A 22,647-nucleotide genomic window follows, 5' to 3' on the forward strand; every position below is an offset into this window, starting at 1 on the left:
TTTGCTCTCTTTCGGTGGCGAAAAAAATAATGTAACAATTTCACTTAATCTTCCACCGGCAATTTCCTGCAATTAATACGATCGGGCTATTTTGGGGAACCATTTCTTGTAGTCCCGCAATCTGGCACCATGCGAATGCGCCATCCCTTACATGACGGCTTATTACAATGTGTGCGTGTGGAGAAACCAACTTCATTTCGCCCGATTGAACTGAACCGAAACTCTGTGCAGGCCGCTCTAAAACAACAGCAACAACAAAACCGCTGAACCTCTGTGATACACGTCACTTTCAATAGTTCCAAGTGAGCCAAAACAGATTTATACGGGCACAAAACGCAAGCACGTAATGACCACAGGCAATTTCTTTTCGTTTTTCAATCTGAGAGGCCGTTTTGGTTCGAAACGGTTTTGCCGTGTGTTTTATAAACGTAGTCTGCAATAAGTTTGGGGGACGGATTTTGATGGCAGTAAAGAGCAGACTTCTATATTAAAAAGAGCCGTATAGCAGGCCAGAACACACATGTTCTTTCCCAACCATTCGAACAATATCCTGTCTCATTAAACTTTGTTTATAGTATGGATAACAGTGTGATTAACTACGAGAGAATTACACTTGAGGTTAGGGCTCTATGGACCACATACAGTATTCAGATGAAGCATGCAGATCTAATCATTCCAAATCTTCAGTCAAACAGACGTTAAAAGACATTTCTTGACACGAGGTTTTTTTTTGGCAAAGGGTTATCCTAAAGTGCTGTTTTTCATTTCCACATTGTTAGGAACGGTTTCGGAAAATTATTAGTAATATGAGTGCACACCTGAGCGGTTTAACTCACGGTGCAGTTGGAAAGTTTGAAGAAGGTGAGGTTTCATAATATTTCATATCTGACAGCTAGAGGGCAACCAATCCTAACGGAAACCTTTTCTCAGCAGGTCAAAACAATGGCTAAATTGGAAAATCATATCAAGATGTGTTCAACTGTTTAATGCGTCTCAACCTGAGTTTCTGGCATGCCTGAGATGTTTACATAAGCCCGTGTTTGTAATTTTGATCTAATATTTACAATTAATTGCCAACTCCAATTAGCAAGGGTCACAGAGAACGGTCAAGACGAGCGTTGCGTTTCCAAAGAAGTCGTGCAGTTTGCATTCTTTCCAGCAGACTTTTTGGGGAAAAACAAAAGACACCAAAAATAAAGTTTTAAGGCTCTCTTGTTGGAAAAAGGGAAAGTAAACATGCTGTGTATGTCAAACATATAAAACCAAAATGCATTTTTAACTATAAACATTGGTTCATTTACTTTTCTTTTTGGTGGAATAAAAAAGTCTTTCCTAAGCTGATTGCCTTCCTTCTTTGTAGATACAGCGACCATCTGCCAAAAGACACTCGTTTTACATGATGTTCAGCATCAAACAAACAAACAAGTTAGCGGTAATGAAAAACAGGACGTTTGTGTGCGCTCGCACGGCCCTAAAACGGCCGATATCTGCACGGAAAATGGATTACCACTCCTTGGCAACAAAAGAGAGAGTTTTCCCCTGGGTTTGCAAGTGTCAAGGGGGGAAAAGAGAACACAGGTGTAAGTTGAAACACATTTTCTATGTCTGCATGATTTCCACATTCAGATTTCTTCTTGTGGAGAAATGGCTTCTCTCGTTGCTTCTGCAACACGCAGGGATGTAATCTGCCAGAACACCTGGCAACGTGAGATGAACCCCAAAGTGCACTGCTGCGTGGAAGTTACCCAGATCAACCACAAATTCCTTCGGCACACCATTTTTGATGAATTACCCGTTTCTTTTAATGCATCTCTCTTCTATCTGGCTCTCGCCCTCGCGCAGAGTTCGGTTTCTCTTATGACGTGCCGTCAAAATAACAAATGATACCACCGGCATTTATATAAATGTTACAGTTTTTAAGGGTTTGATGGATTTGAGTTTAATGGAGATGAAAAGCTCAAATTTAAAAAAATGGATTGTTCTGACTTGAAATTCTGAATGGATGAGCCATGTTTAAAACCATATTGAATATAAACGCGCTCTTAACGTTAACACGTTTTACCACATTTAAAACACGCTTTGCATAATTTGCAGGGTTTCTTCTTAAAGGGATAGTTCCCCCAAAAATGAAAATTCTGTCATCATTTACATATCATCATAACTTTCTTTCTTCCATAGAACACAAAAGAAGATATTTGGAAGAAAGTTGGTAACCAGACAGCGCCGCCACCAATTCACTTCTACTGTATGGACACAAAACCGATGAAAGTGAATGGGTGCTGGCGCTTCGGTCAACAACATTCTTTAAAATATCTTCTACCGTGTTGTGCAGAAGAAAGAAAGTCATAAGTATTTGAAATGACAAGAGGGTGAGTAAATGATGGCAGAAATGTTATTTTTGGGTGAACTATCCCTTTAAACCAGCCTGGTATCAAAGAGGGCGTGACCAAAATGAAAAGGCCGCCATCCATCCTCAAATCCAACCCAAAGTGATTTCATCTGCATGACTCAAGCAGTTCAGGAATCGAAAGGCCTAATCTTATCACGTAGCATGCGGTTTAAAGAAATCGATGGCTGACCTCAAGAACGCATTAAGGGCGAGCGGTAAATGAGCCTCTCTGCGAAGGCTCTTCTTCTGCTCAGAACCTTCTCATCTTTCAAGGAATCAACAATGAATAATTGCCTTCTCTGCTGCTTCTTAATCTCCCCCCACCTTAAAAGGAGCCATAATAAAAGAATGAGTTAAAACAAAATGAGAAAATAGAAAACAGGGTACGAGGCTTTGTGAGATGATTAAGCTGCCGTTTTGGTGGTGCGTCATTTTCATGAAGACACCAAAAGCACATCATTATTTGCGAGTGAAAGAGAGGACCGCTGGCGCCAGCGAGATTTGATTTCAGTGGCAGAAATTGGATTAGCAGCCATTATAGGCCTCCTAACACATACATTTATAATGCTGTGAAGAGGAACATAACCGTAGCCAGCTCTCCTTGACTTGTATATCGGACACTGGCCAAACAGGCCTGACAGGATTCGAAAACAAATACGCAACTTTTGCATACCTTGTTGTCATATTCACTGAAAATTTTAACTAGCTGAGTATCATTTGCACCAATATATCACTGAAGCGTTATTAAAGTCATGAACTTTATTTGCTGGTGACTCACACCCGGTGTCACGTAAAGATGAAGCAGATGGCATTGTTTACACATTGTTTTCATCACCTGGCATTATGAACGTATGCAGACGTTTATGTTCTTTTGCTAATTCAATTCAATGTAAAAAAACAAACAAACTTAGTGTTGACCCAAAAACAAAAATTCTGTCATCTATTCACCCTCATGTCATTCGAAGCCTGTATACCACTCTTCTGCGGACCCCGAAAGAAGACATTTTGTCTGAAAAACAGTGGGGTCCAATGTTGTTTGGTTTCCAATGTTCGTCAAAACATCTTCTTTTGCGTTCTTCAGAAGAAAGAAAGTCATACACAGCTCATGACATGAGCTTAAATAAATGTAAATAAAAGGAATTTTGAAGCGAACTTTAACAAGAATGGAACAACTCTGTAGTATATGGCATGCAAATAAACTGTACTGAATTCATTTTGTTTAACCCAAAATATGATATTAAATAAAGTAAACATTCTGAATTCTCTTTCAAATAGAAATTGTAGCATAGAACATGAACTTTACATGAAGCATTTCATTTGCAACAGATCGAAAATTTTACATACTGTACAATACAAATAGGTCATATTTAACAAAACCGAGAAAGTGAAAGATGAAAGACAAACAGAGAGAGAGATGAGAGACTGGAAGAGAGAGAGAGAGAGAGACGCCAATGATACTGGAAAACAAGTGAAATACTCTCACCCGGAGAAGGCAGAAGTCCATCTTGCTAACCAGCTGACAAGAAGCTTCTCTGCACAGTGTCACTTAGCCTAACAAGGTTACTTTGGATCAAACCTCTCTCTCTCTCTCCGTCTCCGAAGCTCTGCTTACTATCAGACAACATGATTTAAAACACATGCATTCCATCTGAAAAGCTAATGTTGAGATTAGGCGGGTCATTATTTTCCTAATTCCGTGCAACGGTGAAGGGAAGTGTAGAGAGATTAAGGAGCAGGTCAGTCTACCGCAACGGTTCTTTGAAGATGCTGAAGATGTGATGATATGTGAAAGTGAGAGCCTACCATTAGATCATCGTCTTTAGCACACAAACCGACGCACTGATTAATCTGTTAATATTTCGCTGTCATCTTTTATGTTGCGGGGTTGCATTCAACATAATGCCTTCAGACTGTTCCACTTTAGTTCTGGAAAACATTTAAAACGGATTAGTTTTTCTTTTTTTTAAACACTTAGTCACAGAGCCTAGTTTTCTACTTTCTGTGTCTCTTATTTACGCAAGCTTATGGACTGAAAGCCGCAATTTTTATCTGAGCTTGTCACAGTGTGAACGCCCCAAAAAGCATTGTGTTGGATCATTCAATCTATCAAAATATAAAAATTATTTTCAGATAAACTCAGCTGATAAAGCATGCAACAATATAGCCAAGGTTCGATTCTTAACATAACATTTACACCCCGAATGCACTGCATGTCGCTTTGGACTTTATTAAACAAATGAAATAATCAGTAATAAATCAATCACCCGCATACTCTAGAGACAAGTTCTGATCGCTCAGTCCGTGAATCCTCAACCTGGGAAATTACCACATCGTCCCTTTATGCCCACCACACACAGAAGCTGATATATCTGCCACCGCAAGCCCACAAAAAGGACTGCGGAACAGCTTCTGCGGTCTCCTATCTCCATGCCTGACTCACCCCCACATCTGTGCATAAGTATATAGAGCTCTCGTCTTGTGTCCCTCCGAAAATGAGGCATAATTAGCTTTAGTTTCATTTAATTACTGCCTAAATGTTATATTACGTTCCTGAATAGCGACATAAAAAGCTCCCACAGCGTTATCAAAGAGAACCTCTGCGCTATTTTAGAGAGCGTCCACGCTATTACCAGCTGAGAAAGTGGGGCGATAAATAGATCAAGGGAATACCGCAGATTTGTGATGTTTGTCGCACATCACAATTTTATTTCATCATATCTGATGGGTCGGTAAGGCAAACAGCAGCTGAGGTATTTTCTGGAGTCGCTTAAGTGCGTTTAATCGTTACGATTTCTGCGCAGTGCTTTGATCTGTCAGATTTACGTAAACATCTGTTTCATACTGATAGAACAGAGGAATGATATACCGTGGCCAGCGAAGGTTAGCATTCTGTCGTTCTTATCGATTTAACTATCCATGATTTTGCCTTGAAAGGAATTTACGTAGCGCTTGACGCACCCTGCCGCCGATCTTTCCAAGCATTTCGTGCTTAACATCCTGGAATGTTTTGTGTACTGAAAACATCGTCTTCATTGTTTCCACATATGAAAACGCTGTTGCTAGAATTAGCTTACGACTAAGGCTTTCGCAAACATTTCTGGGGATAATATATCTCCTCTCTGGAAATCCTCCACACTGCTTCGCTCCAGGAGCGTGTACAGCTTAACTGTACGATTACAGTAAGTTTAAAAGCTCATTTCCATGTTTGAAACAAAAAGAAAGAAACAAGGGAAAAAATTGCCAGCTTTGCCAAGGATGTGACCCCGTCACACTACAATTACAAAAACTATTTGATGGAACATTTGTTTTCCATTTCATTCCTGAAGCTGCATTTCCTGCGAGCGGTGTGGGTGATGGGAAGTATGGCCCGCGTGTGTTTGCCGCTGCGAACGCTGCTGCTCCCCAATACGGGGGCCAGACCTCAGACTCCATCATGTACATATGGATGCAAAGGAACTATTTTACATTGTGACGTGCGCTGTTTTATAAAAAGGCTGAAAAAGAGATTGTGCTGGCAGGAAAGTAAATGTTCATTGTGCAGTTACGGGAAACATTTGGGCCTTCTTTTAGAGCCTTCGCCACCTCTGGGACTCACCTCTGAGGTCCATGTTAAATTCATAATCTGATCTGTTCCTCATATAAACACTACAACATTGTTGGCCATGGCTTGATCCATACCTGTACCTAAGCCTGTTTGGGCCATATGTGTTTCAGAGCCATGCGTCCGGCCCTTCGCGGCTCCCCCAGGGCACTTCTGGAGGATGTAAGAGGAAATTGTGCAGCATGATGTGTTCTTTATATCTCGTTTCAGAACAAGGCCCTCAATATCCATCTCCACTGGGAAATGGAGAGGAAATCTGCCTCATGTCATGAGGAACTGAGTGGGTTTCAACATAAAGAGGAAGTGCCCATGAGGCACAGGGGCCGTGCCAAATCAGACAGGCCTTAAAGTGAAGTCACGGATGCTCTTCTTTCTTGATCTCAATTGAATTATTTATAAAGAAAAAAACTCCCTTCAGATGTTCTTTCATCTGTCTGAAAAGGTGTGCTTGTATCCTTTTGAGACAACCTGAAAATGAAGAACAGAATGGGATCTAGCTCTGCACTGACATCTGTGGGCCTGTGTTTATTGTTTTAAGGATCTAGTTCAGTGCAACTTGGTGCAAAGGTTCATCTCAAAGACACACACACACTTGCTGATTTTTGAGTAAAACGAACCACCCCCTGATTCCCCGGAGCAGGTAATCCCACTGGTCCCCATACTGCTGCCATGCTCCTTCAAGACCGGTGAGAAGAAAAATAGGAGCATGTTAGGGAAAACATCCAACAGTAACTAGAGGGTAGCGGAGATTTGTCCTGCATCCAGGTATTATTCAGTATAAACACTGTGGGATGGAATCTTGGGACGTGGAGAGATGCTGGGAAGCAAAGGTGCAGCAAAAAAATACGACACATGTCCGAATGACCAAACCAAAGGATCTCTTTCACTGCTATACTAAAATTACAGCACTGAATACAATTTGCAATTTGCAAAAACAGCAATTTGGATTAGATCCCTCGGGATACATTTGAACCCAAAACCCATCTGTTTATCTTGGTGCATTTACGCAATTGTAAGTTGACACAGTATTACTTGCGATTCACTTGATCCATGCGACCATGCACTCACACACGCCTTAAACATACATCCAGTAGGACACAACACTTTGCTTTGTCTGGGTGTCCGTTTCAGCGGTCCAGGCCTCTGGATGTGAGCGGGTCAGAAGCCACAACTTCCATCAGTATCACCAGGCTCTGATTACGAGCTGTGATGTCTCAATAAAAATGCCCGCGAGTGAGAGAGCAGAGAGAGAAGGGACGAGAAAAATAGTGGTTAGGCTCATGCAACTGTGCACCAGATGTTGAAAGTCATACCCCTGCTGCCAGCTCGCCCAGAAGAGGGGGTGATTTGGGCTGTGCCAGTGTCCCATGGATATTATGGGCACATGAAACGGAAGCGTTGCATACACACTATCAGAAGTAGAGCCTGCGTTAGTGCTCATGTGTGGGTATATATATATATATGAATGCATGTTTATTGAAGGTTGTGAGGAGGAAGTGCCCTATCATGTGTGATGTGTGTACGACTGTTTCATGTGTCTGTGGAGATGAAAGCGTGTGTGGGGCCCTTGTGGAACTATATGGAGGTCTGGAGGACAGAAGGGCAGCATTCAAAGTTTCTTATCGTCGCTGTCCCTCTGAAACCTTGTGTTGTTCAAATTTGCTGTTTTTCAGAAAATGGGAAAAACACTGTACCTTTTAAATGATTACATAGTGTATTGTCAAAGCTGACAAGCACTTTTTAATACTTTTTATTGGATAGATATCTGTAAAATCCAGTGACAAACATAAAGGGTGACTGATATGATGATTTTGGGCAAAAAATGTGAGTATATAGACTAAGCTACTCGCCATGCTCTCCAGTCATATACTTCAACAAAATACATGATTTAGATCAATGTACGTTTCAGGCACACTTTCCAAGTCACTAATATGCAAAGAAAAACATCCAAATAACTGCCAAAGGGACTTCAAGTAAGAAAGTGTCCACTTTATTTAAGTACACATCCATAATGTTCTTAAAGTGCTTTATTGTCACACATTCATTTTTCACTTAATATACGTACTAAATATTTAGTTTTTTGTTCTTAATTAATGGTGTCTCAAAGTAGGACAGTTCAGTACACAAACAGAGGTTTGTCTTAAAGGAGTCATATTGCACGGCTAAAACAAATATTATAGTTTGTTTTAGATGTGATGCAATGTGTATACACCATTTAAAGTTTAAAAAACGTATTTTCCACACACCGTGCATGTTTGTATCTCCTCTTTGCTCCGCCTCTCTGAAACGCGCAGATTTTTTACAAAGCTCATGGCTCTGAAAAGCGAGGTGTGCTATGATTGGCCAGTTCACCAGTGCGTAGTGATTGGTGGAATACTGCAAGCATTTCACGGAAATGTTGTAACGCCTCTTACCATATTTGGAACATCAGGTTCCAAAGCAATTGTACTGACAGGCGATACAATGAGATTTACAATTACGCCCACCTTAACTACGTGTAGATTTGGGCGGTCTTAGTCAAATCATGTTACGTAGATTTGTGGGGGTGTGGTTACACGAGGCGTTTCAGGCAAGTCTGGGTGAGCATTCGCTTCTAGATAGAATGCATCTTTTGTTCCCACACTTTCATTTGTGCAATTTTACACGTCTAATACATGCATGGGCAACTTATAACACACCAAAGACACAGAAAAACACGTATTCACGCCATATGACCCCTTTAAGAAGTACCAATTTTTTTGTATATTAAGTACAAAACGCAAAACAGACGCATAGCTGTCCAAATAAACTTTCCTGTAGCTTAGTGGTTGGAGCATGGCGCTATACCAACGCCAAGGTCATAGGTTCACACATACTGTACTCAAAAAGAAATGTATAGTATAATGCAACGTGAGTGGCTTTGGATAAAAGAGTCTACGTAATGCGTAAATGTAAATGCAGATTTTCCACGCAGTTAATGTCTTTCAATTTACCCTCCATTAGTGAATCATTTAAGACAATGCAGTAAATTACAGCTTACAACCAGTCTGCAGAACGCATATCGCTTTTTTTGCACAATGCTGTGTTACCTATTAATTTGATACAGTCAATTATTCAAGCTGCATATAACAAAAGAGTCTTAACATCATATATACGTTGTATAAGAGTATGAATGCAGAACAAGCTCCTAGGCCCTTAGATAGAAAAAAATCTCCCCAAAAGGGCATGGCGTCTCCTAATAAAGGGGCTTGAGATGAAGCAGATATAAAGCAGGGAGCTCTCTCTCACCCTAACTCTTCCACAGGACTCCACGTTTATGGTTCATGCCTGTGGTATGACGACGGATTCTCCATATAAAAGGCACCGGGATCATGGGGTGTTTCAAATATTGCTCTCTGAAGACAGCTGCTGACAGAATGACAGGGGCCATATTTATTTTGGTCAGGGAGTAGGGCACTTTGTGGGGAGTTAGTCAGAAACTCCCCTTTTCCCATACAAAGAATGTAGCTGCGGAGGAAATCAAAAGGTTAAAAAAGTGGCCAGAAACTACTGGTAATGACTTTCACGCCCTGTGGAAGAATTACCACTGGCAAGACCCATTAGAGACTTTAATGGCGTGACAGATATTGCCAATTTGGATAAAAGGTTTAGTCAAATGATTGACAAAAAGTCACTTAGTGTAATGTACTGTAAAATACAACTCCAATCCTTAATAATTGATAAGTATGTTCTTAAACTCCTTAACCTGAACTGATCACAATACGTTCTTATGAATAATTTATTGAGAATCATTAAGGATCAATAACTATTGACAAACCCAATCTACTGTTGACCTCAGGCCAAATGTCCTTTCTCAAATGCTACTGAACGCTATCCAGCTAGGTTTTTAAGTGAACAATTACATTTGGCGAATGCTTTTATTCAAACAACCAACAAGGGAGGAACAGTGTGAAACAGCCAATAACATTATCAGCGCTACAAAACAAAGCTTACCAAAAGTGCACCAAGAAATACAGTGGAGATTATATGTGAATGTGCAAGTGTGTGACTGCATAAAGGCGTGTTGGCTTTGAAACCCCGGCCTCCCTTGTCAGACCTGCAGAGTCAACTAATTAAAGTGAGATTAGTCCATTGGTAACCAGTCACAACAAACCTAGGCGCAAGGCACGGATAAACACCCGAAATAGTTATTAGTGAGCTCCACTTGACCTGGGAAAGCAGCGAACATTGTGCTCCTGCTGGACAGGCTTTTCTAGCCATTGATGGCCTGCGATTTTACTTTTATCATTTATCATTCCTGAATTTCAACACCCAGTCGAGATCTCATCAGGGGTCGTCATCTGCACATGACTTTCTCCTGCAAGACTACTAAGATTCAGAAGGGCTGAGGCCACCTGACAGTTTAAATAAGTAAGACCAGTCTCTGTCTCGTCTGTTCGCCACATTGGTCAGGGGCTCGGAGCGAGTTCTGCTTCCCCCGGTTCGTGATTGCATTCCAGAGACGGCCCTGGTTACAATTACTTTTTTGCAGTTGTATATGTTGCGATTCTATCGTGCAACCAGTAAAGTGTTACGTTAGCAAAATTTAGCGACTTTTTACAAACGTTTCAAGTATTCAAGACAAGAAACTGAACACAACATTAAATACAACATAAACAAGATGATTATTTGTTGCTTAAATCCTTATTAAAGCCAAAATAAAGGCTTACATTATACTCGCATGAGCAGCCATGTTGGAAAATTTCATACCCCTTCGTTTGAAGTGTGGTCCCGAAAAATCTTTGTTTGAAGGTCTACATGGCCCTTACCCCTACCCCTCCAACCAAAAGAGAATCAAGACGGGGTAAGGGGTAGAAATGGGATTGGGCCCAACTCGACCTCTCCAGGATGTTTACAGGGAAGATTTGTCTGGCATGTTCACAAAATTACCACTAGGATGCTCTAAAACGCCAATTGGTATTCTATATAGTGTAGAATTTATTACATGAACATGTACTTACTTTTTACATTATGTTCATGATTAGTTTCGCCTTTGAGGGTCACATCACCTGACAGCTTCTGGTACTGGTGTGGAGGGTTTAAACAACCTTGATGCTTCCACACCTGAAGACATCAGAGCCAATACGTGATTAACAAAAATTCTATACTCAAATCTTTCTTTCTTGGAATTTTGTTTGGAGATTGGTGGAAAAATGTAACACGCAAAGTCATAAAACCAAGTGCTACTAAAGTTTTGATGTGGAAGCTATATTAGGGGATGGAAAGGATCTTGAATGACAGAATGACATAGAGGAAAAACTGTTTCTGCTGTTACACAAATGGGAAATCAATTGCAAAACAAAAGGCTTTTTAACCATCTAGAATCATCTAGAGAAAACAGAAAATCATTCCAGAAAGTAGTTCTTTTCCCCTCTCACATATCGCGCATTTTATCTGTTTCCACCCAAGTTGCAAAATAACCCCAAATATCTGAAGACATGAAATACTATTTGCATTTATGTATTTACTTACATAACATTATGCACATTTGAGGTTTTATATGAAATCTTATGATCTTTAATTTTGTTGGGTGCATTTTTTTAAGCACCCAGCAAAAAACTAAAATTTGCATTGAAATATCTTCGCTGTTCTCCTAAAACATTGGATGTCCAAATTCGCTGTTTTTCAGGAAATGGAAAAAACACTGCACTTTTTACATGATAAAATACCGTGTTGTCAGAGTTGACAAGCACTTTTTAATACTTTTAATCGGTCAGATATTTGCAAAACCCAGTGACAAACATAAAGGGTGACCAATAATAATGATTTATGGCAAAAAATGTAATTCACGAAGCATGGAGATTTCAGAAGAACAGCAGCAACACGTAGATTAGAACCCGGATATGGTGCTATGGGGTTTTACTTGTTCCTAATGTTTTTAAAGAACCTAATTGGTACACATTTTTCAATACTTCGTTTCCAGCTGTCTGAGAATCTGAAAGCCGCTTTGCTACAAACAGCCAAATTATTCAATAAGTCTCAATGCCGTGCTTGTGTCTAAACCTCAGTCACACCAAATCCAACATTAGCGAATTACTACAGGATTAGAGCGATGATTTGAGGCATTAACACTCAAAGTGGTTTAGACTGTTAACATTTACTATCGCTGATGTAAAGTAACATGCTGCTTATTGGTTGAGAAAGGCAAAGGGCTGAGAACCTTTGAGGAAAACCTCCTTCAGAAGAACGCCAGGCAGAATTGTGCAAGTAAGGAAAATCTATCCACAGAAAAGTGGTGCAACTGACAGAAAATCCAGAAAAGGAAATCCCTGCTGGAATATCACTCTAAAGCACTTTAGCATTGAATTATGAAAGCATTGTCCTGCCTGCTCTAGTGCTGCCGGTTAGTCGGTTGATTTGATGACAGGGGCCATGTTAGGTGCAAGCTGGAGCTCAGCGGGCACTTCATTTTTGCAAGCAGCCGGGCGACTATTAATAAATTGTGTTTACAGCCCACTCAATACGCCACCCTGAGGAGTCCCGTCACGCTGCCAGAAAGAGACTGACTAGCCTGCTGGGAAAGCGTCGGCCCAGGCTCCCAGCTCAAAAATAGAGAAGCCAAGCGAGTCTGATTCGCTTTTCTTTATTTCTTTATTATACCCTGTTGAAAAGACCGGCATGAATTTCCACGCTAAACAAATGCCGGTCGGCGAGCTTTATCTTTCTAAAGATGCTGGTTGACCAATGGAGGCTTGCTGGTTAACGTAGTTACAATACTGCTAGCATCCACGATGTATACTGATTACAAAGAACCCTGATCTACAGTAATTGTGGACTTCTATAAAGTTAGCGCATGCTGTTTTAAAAAACAGGGCTGGTGAATGTGAGCGATTTAGACGAATGGCGCCTACATGTTCATCTGTTCTTCAGTCACATGTGCATTAGGTTCAGACTGGCGACATGTAAGCTTACAGACATGAAAGCTGAAAGATCAGATAGACAATGCCAGAAATACATTCTCAAGTACAGCTCATTTTTCCTTTCCGACATTATTTACTTTCTTGTATTTCCTGTCTCTATGTAATCCATAGCAATCTGCAAGGTCTCGTGTTATGTAATCTATACCTACTGTATTCCTATAGTATCTCATGCTTCTTTACGTACGCCATAATCATGAGGGTTTATTCTAGCATAGCCCCTCCCCTCCATCTTTTACCTTATTTCTCTTCTTACATAGAGCAATTTGCCTTTGAAACGGCATACATAAACGGACACAGGCATACATGCCTAGTCCTTCTATATAATCCTATTTATGTCTCACGGAGTAATTTGTTAAATTGCAGCGCAAAGCCGTCGTATTAGGTACCATTCAGGGACTTATGTGCAAAATCCTCAGAATCCAGTGTAATGTAAGAGGTCAGTCGGGGGTTATGTTATCTGGCCTCACATGAAATGAAGTCTCTCCAAGCTTCCTTATCTTTATTCCGAGGGCTTTGGCTACTTCCTGGTCACTCGTGCACTTTATTTTCTCTTGACGTATATGTGCCGGTAAAACAATGACTATGTTTACATGTACGTCATTTTTTCCATTATTAAGTTAAGAAGTTTACATGTTTCCTGTACACTTGTAATCAGCATAATCTGAACAAACGGAGATATATAACTATCCGTTGACACAATACATGCCAACATGATTAAAACACAATTGTGGTTAATGTCAGTATCGCCACGATATCCATAAGTGCATGTAAACACAATGACTGATTGTATTGCTGAATACTGTGCTTAAGTAGCTAAGACGACATCTGAAGAACAAGAAATCTGGTGCATTGGATTACTAGTTTGGGGAATACAGGGATATAATAAAACTGGCAATACCAACAATAAAATAATTCTTTCTAGCCGAGTATTACCTTAACACTTGTGTGGTGTGCATATTTTTGTTACTCAGCCAGTGTTTGTGGGTCTCGTGGACCCGCAGCAGTTTGGGGTTTTTAATTCAACACAATCGAACTCTTTATGTTAAAATACTTCACAGATGTTTACTTCATCCCAATTACAAGCAATATAAACAGCTTATATTGTTCATATTTGCCCTGTACCTTTGTTAGATCACATTTATGAATTGAAGTGCTACGCGTTTTTTGCGGGAACGGCAGGGGCAGAAACAGAAAACTCACACTTACACTTACACTCACACTCTCTCTCACACACACACACACACGCACACGCACACACACACACGCACACACACACGCACACACACACGCACACACACACGCACGCACACCACACACACACCACCACTACCACGCACACACAACTCACCACACAACACGACCACACACACACACACACACACACTACACACGCAACGCACACACACATCACGCCACACACACACACACACTCGCACACACACACACGTTGGGTTTCCATGTTTTATGTGGACATTCCGTAGATGCAATGGTTTTTATACTGTACAAACTGTATATCATATTCCCTACCCCTAACCCACCCCCTAAACCTAACAATCACAAAAAACTTCCTGCTCTTTTAGATTTTCACAAAAGTTAATTCTGTATGATTTATAAGCTTGTTTCCTCATGGGGACCAAAAAAGGTCCCCACAAGGACAAGGGTTTTGGATATTGCCATCATTGTGGGGACATTTTGTCCCCATACCGTAGGGTTTACCCTTCCCACACACGCACGCACGCACTAAAAGGAGGGTACACAGAACCTACAATTTTATAAGACCCGAACATCCTGTATGTAATATAAATGTGTAGGGGGGTGTCCAGTGTGTGTTCATTGAAAATTTGTCCTGGTATATGACGAGCTTGGTTCCAAAATGAGATAACTCCGTTTTAAAGAAAAATCATAAATCATGTTTTTTATTATGTTATCATGTTTTTGTTGTGTTTTATTGTGTAAGTTAGCTGTATTTTTTTAGTTATTATGGCTTAAATCAAAACAAACCAACTCCAGTTTGATTGATATTAATTGCAATGCACAAATAAAAAACATGATTTGTGAAAACAGATTTATCTCATTTTGGAACCAAACTCTTCATATGTTCTTCACAGATATTCTAAATTTGAAAAAATAATTCTTTGTATCCTTTTTATTTTGATAAAAAATGAAAACGGGTCCCACAGACCCAAACAAGGGTTAAACTGGTACAGTAGTTTAAATTTACACTTAGTTGTTGACTCATACAGACCATATTACCATATAGGTGCTTTTAGTGGTTTCTAAAGGCTAACAAAAGGTATAAAGGACTGACTGACTCTGCGATTCAATTAACACTTTTAACAAATGGCTCTTAATCACTGACCTCAGATGAGATAATTGAGACCAGTAATGCCAGTTTTTAATTAAAGAAGCTATAAAATACTTTTGGAAAAGGTCAACAGGAGCTAAATTGAGGAGGGAAAATTCCTGTGGAAAGAGCCAATGAAAGGTACCGGAGGAAGAAGTGCCAGAAAAACCCCTCCCCACCTTAAAGCCATTGAACAAAGAAAAGAGCAAACTGACGTGTCTAAAATATATTTACTCAACCAGCACCTCTTCAAAATACGACCATATAGACTGAAGCTTACTATTTTCAATTTTCTTTCATTTACAGAGTAAACCAGGACTATCCAGCGTTTTGCTCAACCGTTCTTTGACTTGAAGACGAATGAATTTAGTCTTATGATGTACTGTTTTAGGGCCACATTCAGCGGTTGAGATCCGATCCCGTGACTTTTTTAAACAAAAAAGTGGACATTATGGAAATTGTGATATTATGCAAGACTGAGGTACCTAAATAAATACTGCATTTCGAGAAAGTTCAATCTCTTTTAGCCTCGGGCTTCTGGGTTTCTGAACTGCTGAAAATTACCCTTTCCATAATCGGTCAAAAACATTCTGCGAGGAAAATTAGAGTAAACTGAGTTACTGAACGTGCTGACCTTTGAAATTGAAATTACATGCGCCCTTGGTGTGACAGTATCATAAGTCAATGACCGCAAAAGATTTAAGTTCATTCAGGTGCGCAGAGCTAAAAACGCTAAAAGGAAATGTCTCAGTTCATTATTATCGCGTGTTCTCCGCGATAAGCCCTTCTGAATAAGACAGTTATTTCCATAAGTAAACTTGGCCCATCTTTCGAAAGCTAAACACGTTATAAAATGTGTTTCCTTGGCTCTATTTGCTTAAAAAATATTTTCCCCCCGATTTGACTTCTTGTTTTAGTGGTTAAACACATGCAGCACCCACCGCAAATAACTCTCTTATAGAGAAAGGAAACAGAGCACCATTGAGAAAACCTGCACTTTATACTTTGAGATATTCCGCTGGGAAGAGAGGTGAATATGTGAGAGAACACATGCGCTCTCATGAAAAAAACGCATGGCGAGCCGGCTAAAGTGAGCGTGGAAAAATACTTATAAATCAAGAATGAAAATGCCAGTCAACACTGGAAGCCCAAATCGGAGGAGTGCGGTGACTTTTCAGTCAAATAAAACGCAACGTAACAATAATCAGTTGAGATGCAGACAAAAACAACACATTTCTTCTTCTGGTGGAGAAACTTTGGAAATCTAATTATATTGATGATTTGCAGATGGAATACATGATTTGTATCTTAAATAAGAACTCGCATTGAAGCCATGAGGAGATCCACATATGCTTAACCAATCAAAAAGACACACACACACACAAACACACGCGCACGCGCACACACACACACACACACACACACACAGTGAGTGCCTCACCTCTCCTGCAATGTCGCATAGCCATTTTGCATCTTCTGGATTCGGCGATGGTTGGACACGGTATTGTGTCCTTTGGTGGCTTCTTCACAATGTGCCGTGTACGGGTTTCCAGCCCCCATTTGTAGCCACAGGTTTTGTTTCGTCTGTTGCAGGACCCCCACTCGGTCCACTGGCCCACCTCACAACCCTCTGTTAGAGAGAGACAATTTAAGGGCACAGGATGAAACCAATGGCTATCACATTTTACAGTAGAAATGACAACACAGAGATCTTACCGCTAATGAAAAATGGCTGACTTTGGTCACTTTTGCAACAACAAGTGTTTATCGATTTTTTACGGATTTGATTGAATGGCACACTTTTATAATCACACGTAAAAGTAATGCATTCGTCAATATTAAAATGATATTGTATGGAATTATTTGTATGGAATTATTAGTGAATATGCAAGACAATGACTGTCTTGTAATACATTTACATTGACACATTTGACAAAGCTACAGAGACGGTATAACTTACTAAACGGCACATACCTCCACATTCCATGCTGTCCTCCAAGGGAGCAAAGCCCTCTGGACACTTGTCGAAGCAACGGCCCTTGTGCAAGTAAAATTCAGGCTTGCACTTTGTGCAGAAGTCTTTGCTGAAACAGGCCTCACAGTTATCTATCCTACACCCTGTGAAGAAACAAGACAGAGTGCTACTCAGGACAGCAGTCAAGACAGATGGAAGGTCTGAGGGGATCTTTGTGAGCGATTATGGATTAGGAACAAAGGGGTTTTGATGCTTTGCAAGGTTCTTCTCTTTAGGGGACTGAGATATCACAGCACAGCATACTTTGACATAGATTTCGAGCCAGGGAGCGCAGGATGTGACATCTATAGGCATTACCTCACAGCGACCCCTTTCACCTAAGAAGGGAAAACAGATCACCTCAGCATTCGGGAGTCAACAGCCAGAGCAAAAGTTCTACTTTCGTCTGATCTGGAAGACCAAATGCACCAAAGCCGAGAGAACACAAACCATTCTTTGGTTAAAATCAAAAAGTGGATTTTCTGTGAGAATTTGAAAGGTTTTAGTCTGCTCTGCTGAAACAAAGCTGGTCACCATATGTGTTTTGGTTGTTGGAGCCCAGATTGAGATGGAGGCTTTTTTGGTCAACCAGCATCACCAGAAAAACCAAACTGGTCGACCAGTTTTGCAAGCTGAGTTTTCTTGGTGAGCAGCATGGCAATGTGTGTCCACCACCTAGGCAAACATCAAACCATCACTAACCAGCTTGACCCAAATTGTCGGTGTTGTCAGCACTATAGCCCTAAAGGAATGACCTAGTCTCATCAAGGGGTCGGAGCGTCTACGGTCTGCGTTCACATCACAGTTGGGTGGAGTTTTCATGAGGGGTCAACACACTCCGATCCTCCCACGCCCGCCTTGCCACAGCGTATCAAAGGCAGCGTGCCAGCAAGTCATCAAGCGGTGACTCAAATAGCACGTCAGGCAGAGCAAAATTACATGACCTGCACCAACAGGGCGATGTGCAGGCCTGCGTAATTAAAAGGAGCAGTCTAATTTATGGCGCTTCTTAAAAGCCTTTTCAGAGGCCTGATTGCCTGATAGGCTTTGGAGCTCTCATTACAGCTGTTCCCAAGCATGTCAAGCACTGGGTTCCGCTCAGGTACGTTAGGCACCTGCTTGCGATTCTTTAGCGGGAGTATTGTACATTTTAGTAGGTGAGCATTTTCTTAAAGTGATAGTTCAACCAAAAATTCAAATTGTCATCATTTACTCTTGTCGTTTCAAACCTGTTTGACTTTCTTTCTTCTGCAGAACACGAAAATATTATTTTGAAGAAAGTTGGTAACCAAACAGCACCGGCATCCATTCACTTGTATGGACAGAAGACCAATGCAAGTGAATGGGTGCCAGTTCACAACATTCTTCAAAATATCTTATTTTGTGTTCTGCGGAAGAAAGAAAGTCAAACAGGTTTGAAATGATACGAGTATATAAATATAGTGGTGAACTATCAATTCAAAAGCGATAGTGAATATTCAAAAGAAAAACATAAAAATAAGACTTGAGCTTTTATCACAGAGCTTCTTTGGGTTTTGTGAGGTTCTCACCATCATGTAAATTAAACCATCTCCTACATTCCTTCCCAGCAAGAGTGTCCCTCCCATTCTCCCCCTGAATCCCTGTAGACTCCGCCCCCTTCCTCCACACAAATTCATATTGAATCATCTTCCTCATATTTACTTAAACATCAACGATTGTGACAAAATTGTACATTACACACAGTACATAATAGTTAATACTTTAAAGTATATTTATGTTTTGGCTTTTAGCCACTTTGATTGTAATAAAACGCACCACTGGTAATTTACAACATTACTATTATTCACAGAAATTGCTAATAAAATAATTAAGTGTGGGCATACCACGCATAACCCAAATGTAATGTGCAGCAAAACCTGAAACAGATTAAACACGCAGACAAAGATTAAAGAGATGAGCCGCGTTTGTCTGGCAGCTGCTGCAGGACAAGAATTCAAAACACGCCATTCAAAAAAAAGACAATAGGTACATGTTTTAACACCCTTGTCTTTAAGACACCATGGCAGAACGGCATCTTTTGTTTGATAAACACGTGCTCGAGCTGGTCGAGTTACGCTGTGCTGTAGAGATCTTGGCGCAGGGTCTGAGAGGAAGAAGGCGGCCACACAGAGGGTTCCAATCGCTTTTGTTCTCGGAGTAACTAGAGCTCTGAGAGTTTCTGTGTCCCTACATGTACAATCTATGATGGGGAACAACAGCTAATAAATCAGCTTTGTTGCCTAAAAGCAGCTTTACTCCAGCGCCTGATAAATGGCAGGCACAGCACGGCTGTCATCACCTCCTGGGTTGCATGCTCCGAGAGGAAAAAGATGAGAGAATGAAATTGATTTGACGCAAGGCCACAATGCTGCGTGCAGGTGCTGGATTATTAAAAACATTATTCGATCAGAAATGAATATCAATAATAAAAATGTATGTTGGAATATTAATATGATGGAATATTAACATCCAAACAATACTATATCACACACTTACAGAATACAGTAAATGCTCACAAAAGATGCTTGTCATCACACACCAAAAAAGAATATCTATATATCTATCATATCTGTGTGTATCAATGTGACCTGTATATTTGATTTCCATTTTTGGTTTCAGATTAATTTTATATCGTACTATAGATGTGTCATAGTGGGCTCTATTTGAAACACTCCAGCTGGATGAAATGAACGTTTCGAAGCATTACACCTTCACATTTAGTCTGAATTTGACATATTTCGTAAATAGGTTGGAAGTTTAAAGAAATCCTTTAAAGAAGTCTTTCCTGTGGCTCAGTGGTTAGAGCATGGCGATCTTGTAGATCTTCTAAACCCATCAGCGCAACTGGTTACCTCATGTGGAGCAACAACCCCAACCCCGAAGCTACTTGTAGACTAAGAAACCTTTTTCGGACACTTCTGAAAAGCTTTTCTGCTCCACTAGAATGAAACTCAGTGACACTTTTAAAGATTCAGATGCAAAAAGGACTAATTGGGCCCTTCGCACAGACGTGGGAATCTAATGCTGATGCAGCCACTTCGTCCTCGGTGCGATTTATAAAAGGGACAAGAAGCAGAACAAACAGAACTTTCAAGGCGCCTATGTTAAAGGAAGTCTAAAATGCCAGCTTCACTGCGAACCGTTGCTTGAGATTTATGCCTGCCCTTTCTTTCCACTTGGCTTTCAATGTGGTTTTAAGTCAAGTGCATGTTGAGTTGAATCGTCAAGCTTTGGGGGTGATCTAATCCTGAAAGACTTGTGGCAGGAATGCCTCGCTGCTGTGGTCTGGACGAAACACAAAAAAACAATAAGGCAAATTATACTGTGGACATGCTAGCCAGTGTCACACTCGAGCAACTGCAAACCACGTTAGCTAAGGCTGTTGAAAGTTTACTTCACTGTTTATGCAAATAATGTTTAACTTTGTTTTTATATGACAAATGGGCTTTGTATCATACTGTATGTGCCAGCGTCTTGTAAATTAAGTATCCAGTCCTGAGGTCACTGTAACCAATGTGCAGTACTCAACAGACATCCTGTGGTGTGGAAGGGATGCCCATGCTTCGGGGGGTGGTGTATGCCACATTTTTCCTCCCAGGCTTTGTGGAAAGAGCCTGGACCATCTGACCAGCTTTTTTCAGTGGATTCTGGTGAGCGCATCGTGCGGTTGACTTTCTCACACCCAGAAATGTCATCTCACCACGCCAGTGGGTGCACCAAACCTTCTGGGTTTTTCCTGAGGATCTTTGGGGTTTCTATTTGTATCATTCACATGCGTAGTGCTGACTGACTTGTTGATATGCCTTTTTACTACATTCAGCATCTCCAAAAAGTATTTGGACACTCAAAACCCCATATATGGTCATAATTTACAGTACAGTATACAGTAAATACAGTAAGGTTGCTTAAAAGTTAATCATTAGCTTACATGATATAACAAAGAAACAATACTGTATCTCTAAAGCATTTATTAATCTTAGGTGATGTTCATTTTTAGCATTTACTAATACATTTTATATTCAAAAGTTGCATCTGTTAACATTAGTTGCACAGTAAACTAACATGAACAATTGTATTGGCTAATTTCTCTGTACGTCGCTTTGGGTAAAAGCGTCTGCTAAATACCTAAATGTGAATGTAATGGCCTTAAATAACGTAAATAAAGATGAATTGTTGGTTCAAAAAAAATTCTCGACAAAAAATTACATTGGGACCATTGGCTAAACGTCAACCAGAAAATGTCTAAGAAAAGTAAAGTTTTGTGCAAAATTGTATGCTGATGCTTCTGAAGTTTAAAGTGGAGCTCAAATGTCCAAAATAATAAGTTTACAGCGGCCTTTAAGGTGATGCGAATAAAATGTTGCTTTAACTGCAGCAAATAACAGGAGACAGCTGTCTTCATTTTCAATGACCATACAGAATTCAGTAGAAGCCACTTAGAACCATTTCCTAACAGAAATGCTGATAGATGTGGATGGGTGTCGCTTATACAGTCTGGCGAATCACGTCCTTTGGTCTAGGAACTGAAACACGGGGGCCAAGGGCAACAGTTTCTTTTGCAGGTCCCGAATGAGCTCACTATGACTGGAACAACCCATTCTTTTTCCAGAGGGCACAAGACTCTGGCAGCATCGGCAAGGAATATTACGGAATTGTGTTAATTCTTTAACAGCATTTGGGTACCACTTTAGGCAACGGTCCTTTCGTGTGGCTGAGGTCCATCCCAGTCCCACTGGAATATCAAAGCTACCCGTAAAACACAAAGGCTTAGGAAGGTATAGAACAGCGTTACACCAACGCCTGCTTTCCGTTTTTAAAACAGTGACAGAGTGGGAATAACTGCAACAACAGTACAGCAGTAACATATTTTACAACACCAGGGACGATAAAACATGGTATTAAATGGGATGAAAAAATTATCCCTGACATGGGGGCTCTCGTGTGGCACATATACTAGTCCTGGATGAGCTGTGATATTTGAACTACACTTCCAGGATATTGGCAATCAAAAGCCTCTTAAAAAGAGTTTCCATGAGAGTAAAAAGAGGAGGGGAAACTTCACACAATGAAAAACACATACACACACATCTCTTTGAATTGCTGTTGGTCATCTGGGTCCAATATTTCTCAGACAGCCTGTCAGATGAGGACCTCTTAGCACCGTGGACTGTCCATCATCAGAAGAATATTTCATTAAGTCATGAAGTCACTTAACTATGAGCGTTAATACTCGGAGTCCAGCTTCACATCCATAAAAGCAAATGACCTCCCCTGTGATGGTCAGCTGGTGAAGTAATTTGATGACTGCTGTAAAAGTTATGGCTGAATGAATATCTTTGC

General features: G+C 40.5%; 1 protein-coding gene across 1 annotated transcript in view; it reads right to left on the minus strand.

Moving 5' to 3' along the window:
• Positions 1 to 22,647, minus strand: part of rspo2 (R-spondin 2) — a 46,455-nt gene that overhangs the window by 1,892 nt on the left and 21,916 nt on the right. The window contains exons 4-5 of the mRNA XM_057340716.1: positions 17,247 to 17,390; positions 16,714 to 16,902 (exon numbers count right to left, since the gene is read on the minus strand). Of these exons, the coding sequence (XP_057196699.1) occupies positions 16,714 to 16,902; positions 17,247 to 17,390 (333 nt within the window). The remainder of the gene's footprint in view (positions 1 to 16,713; positions 16,903 to 17,246; positions 17,391 to 22,647) is intronic.

Source organism: Triplophysa rosa, linkage group LG8 (assembly GCF_024868665.1).
Source record: "Triplophysa rosa linkage group LG8, Trosa_1v2, whole genome shotgun sequence".
Classification (NCBI taxonomy): Eukaryota; Metazoa; Chordata; class Actinopteri; order Cypriniformes; family Nemacheilidae; genus Triplophysa; species Triplophysa rosa.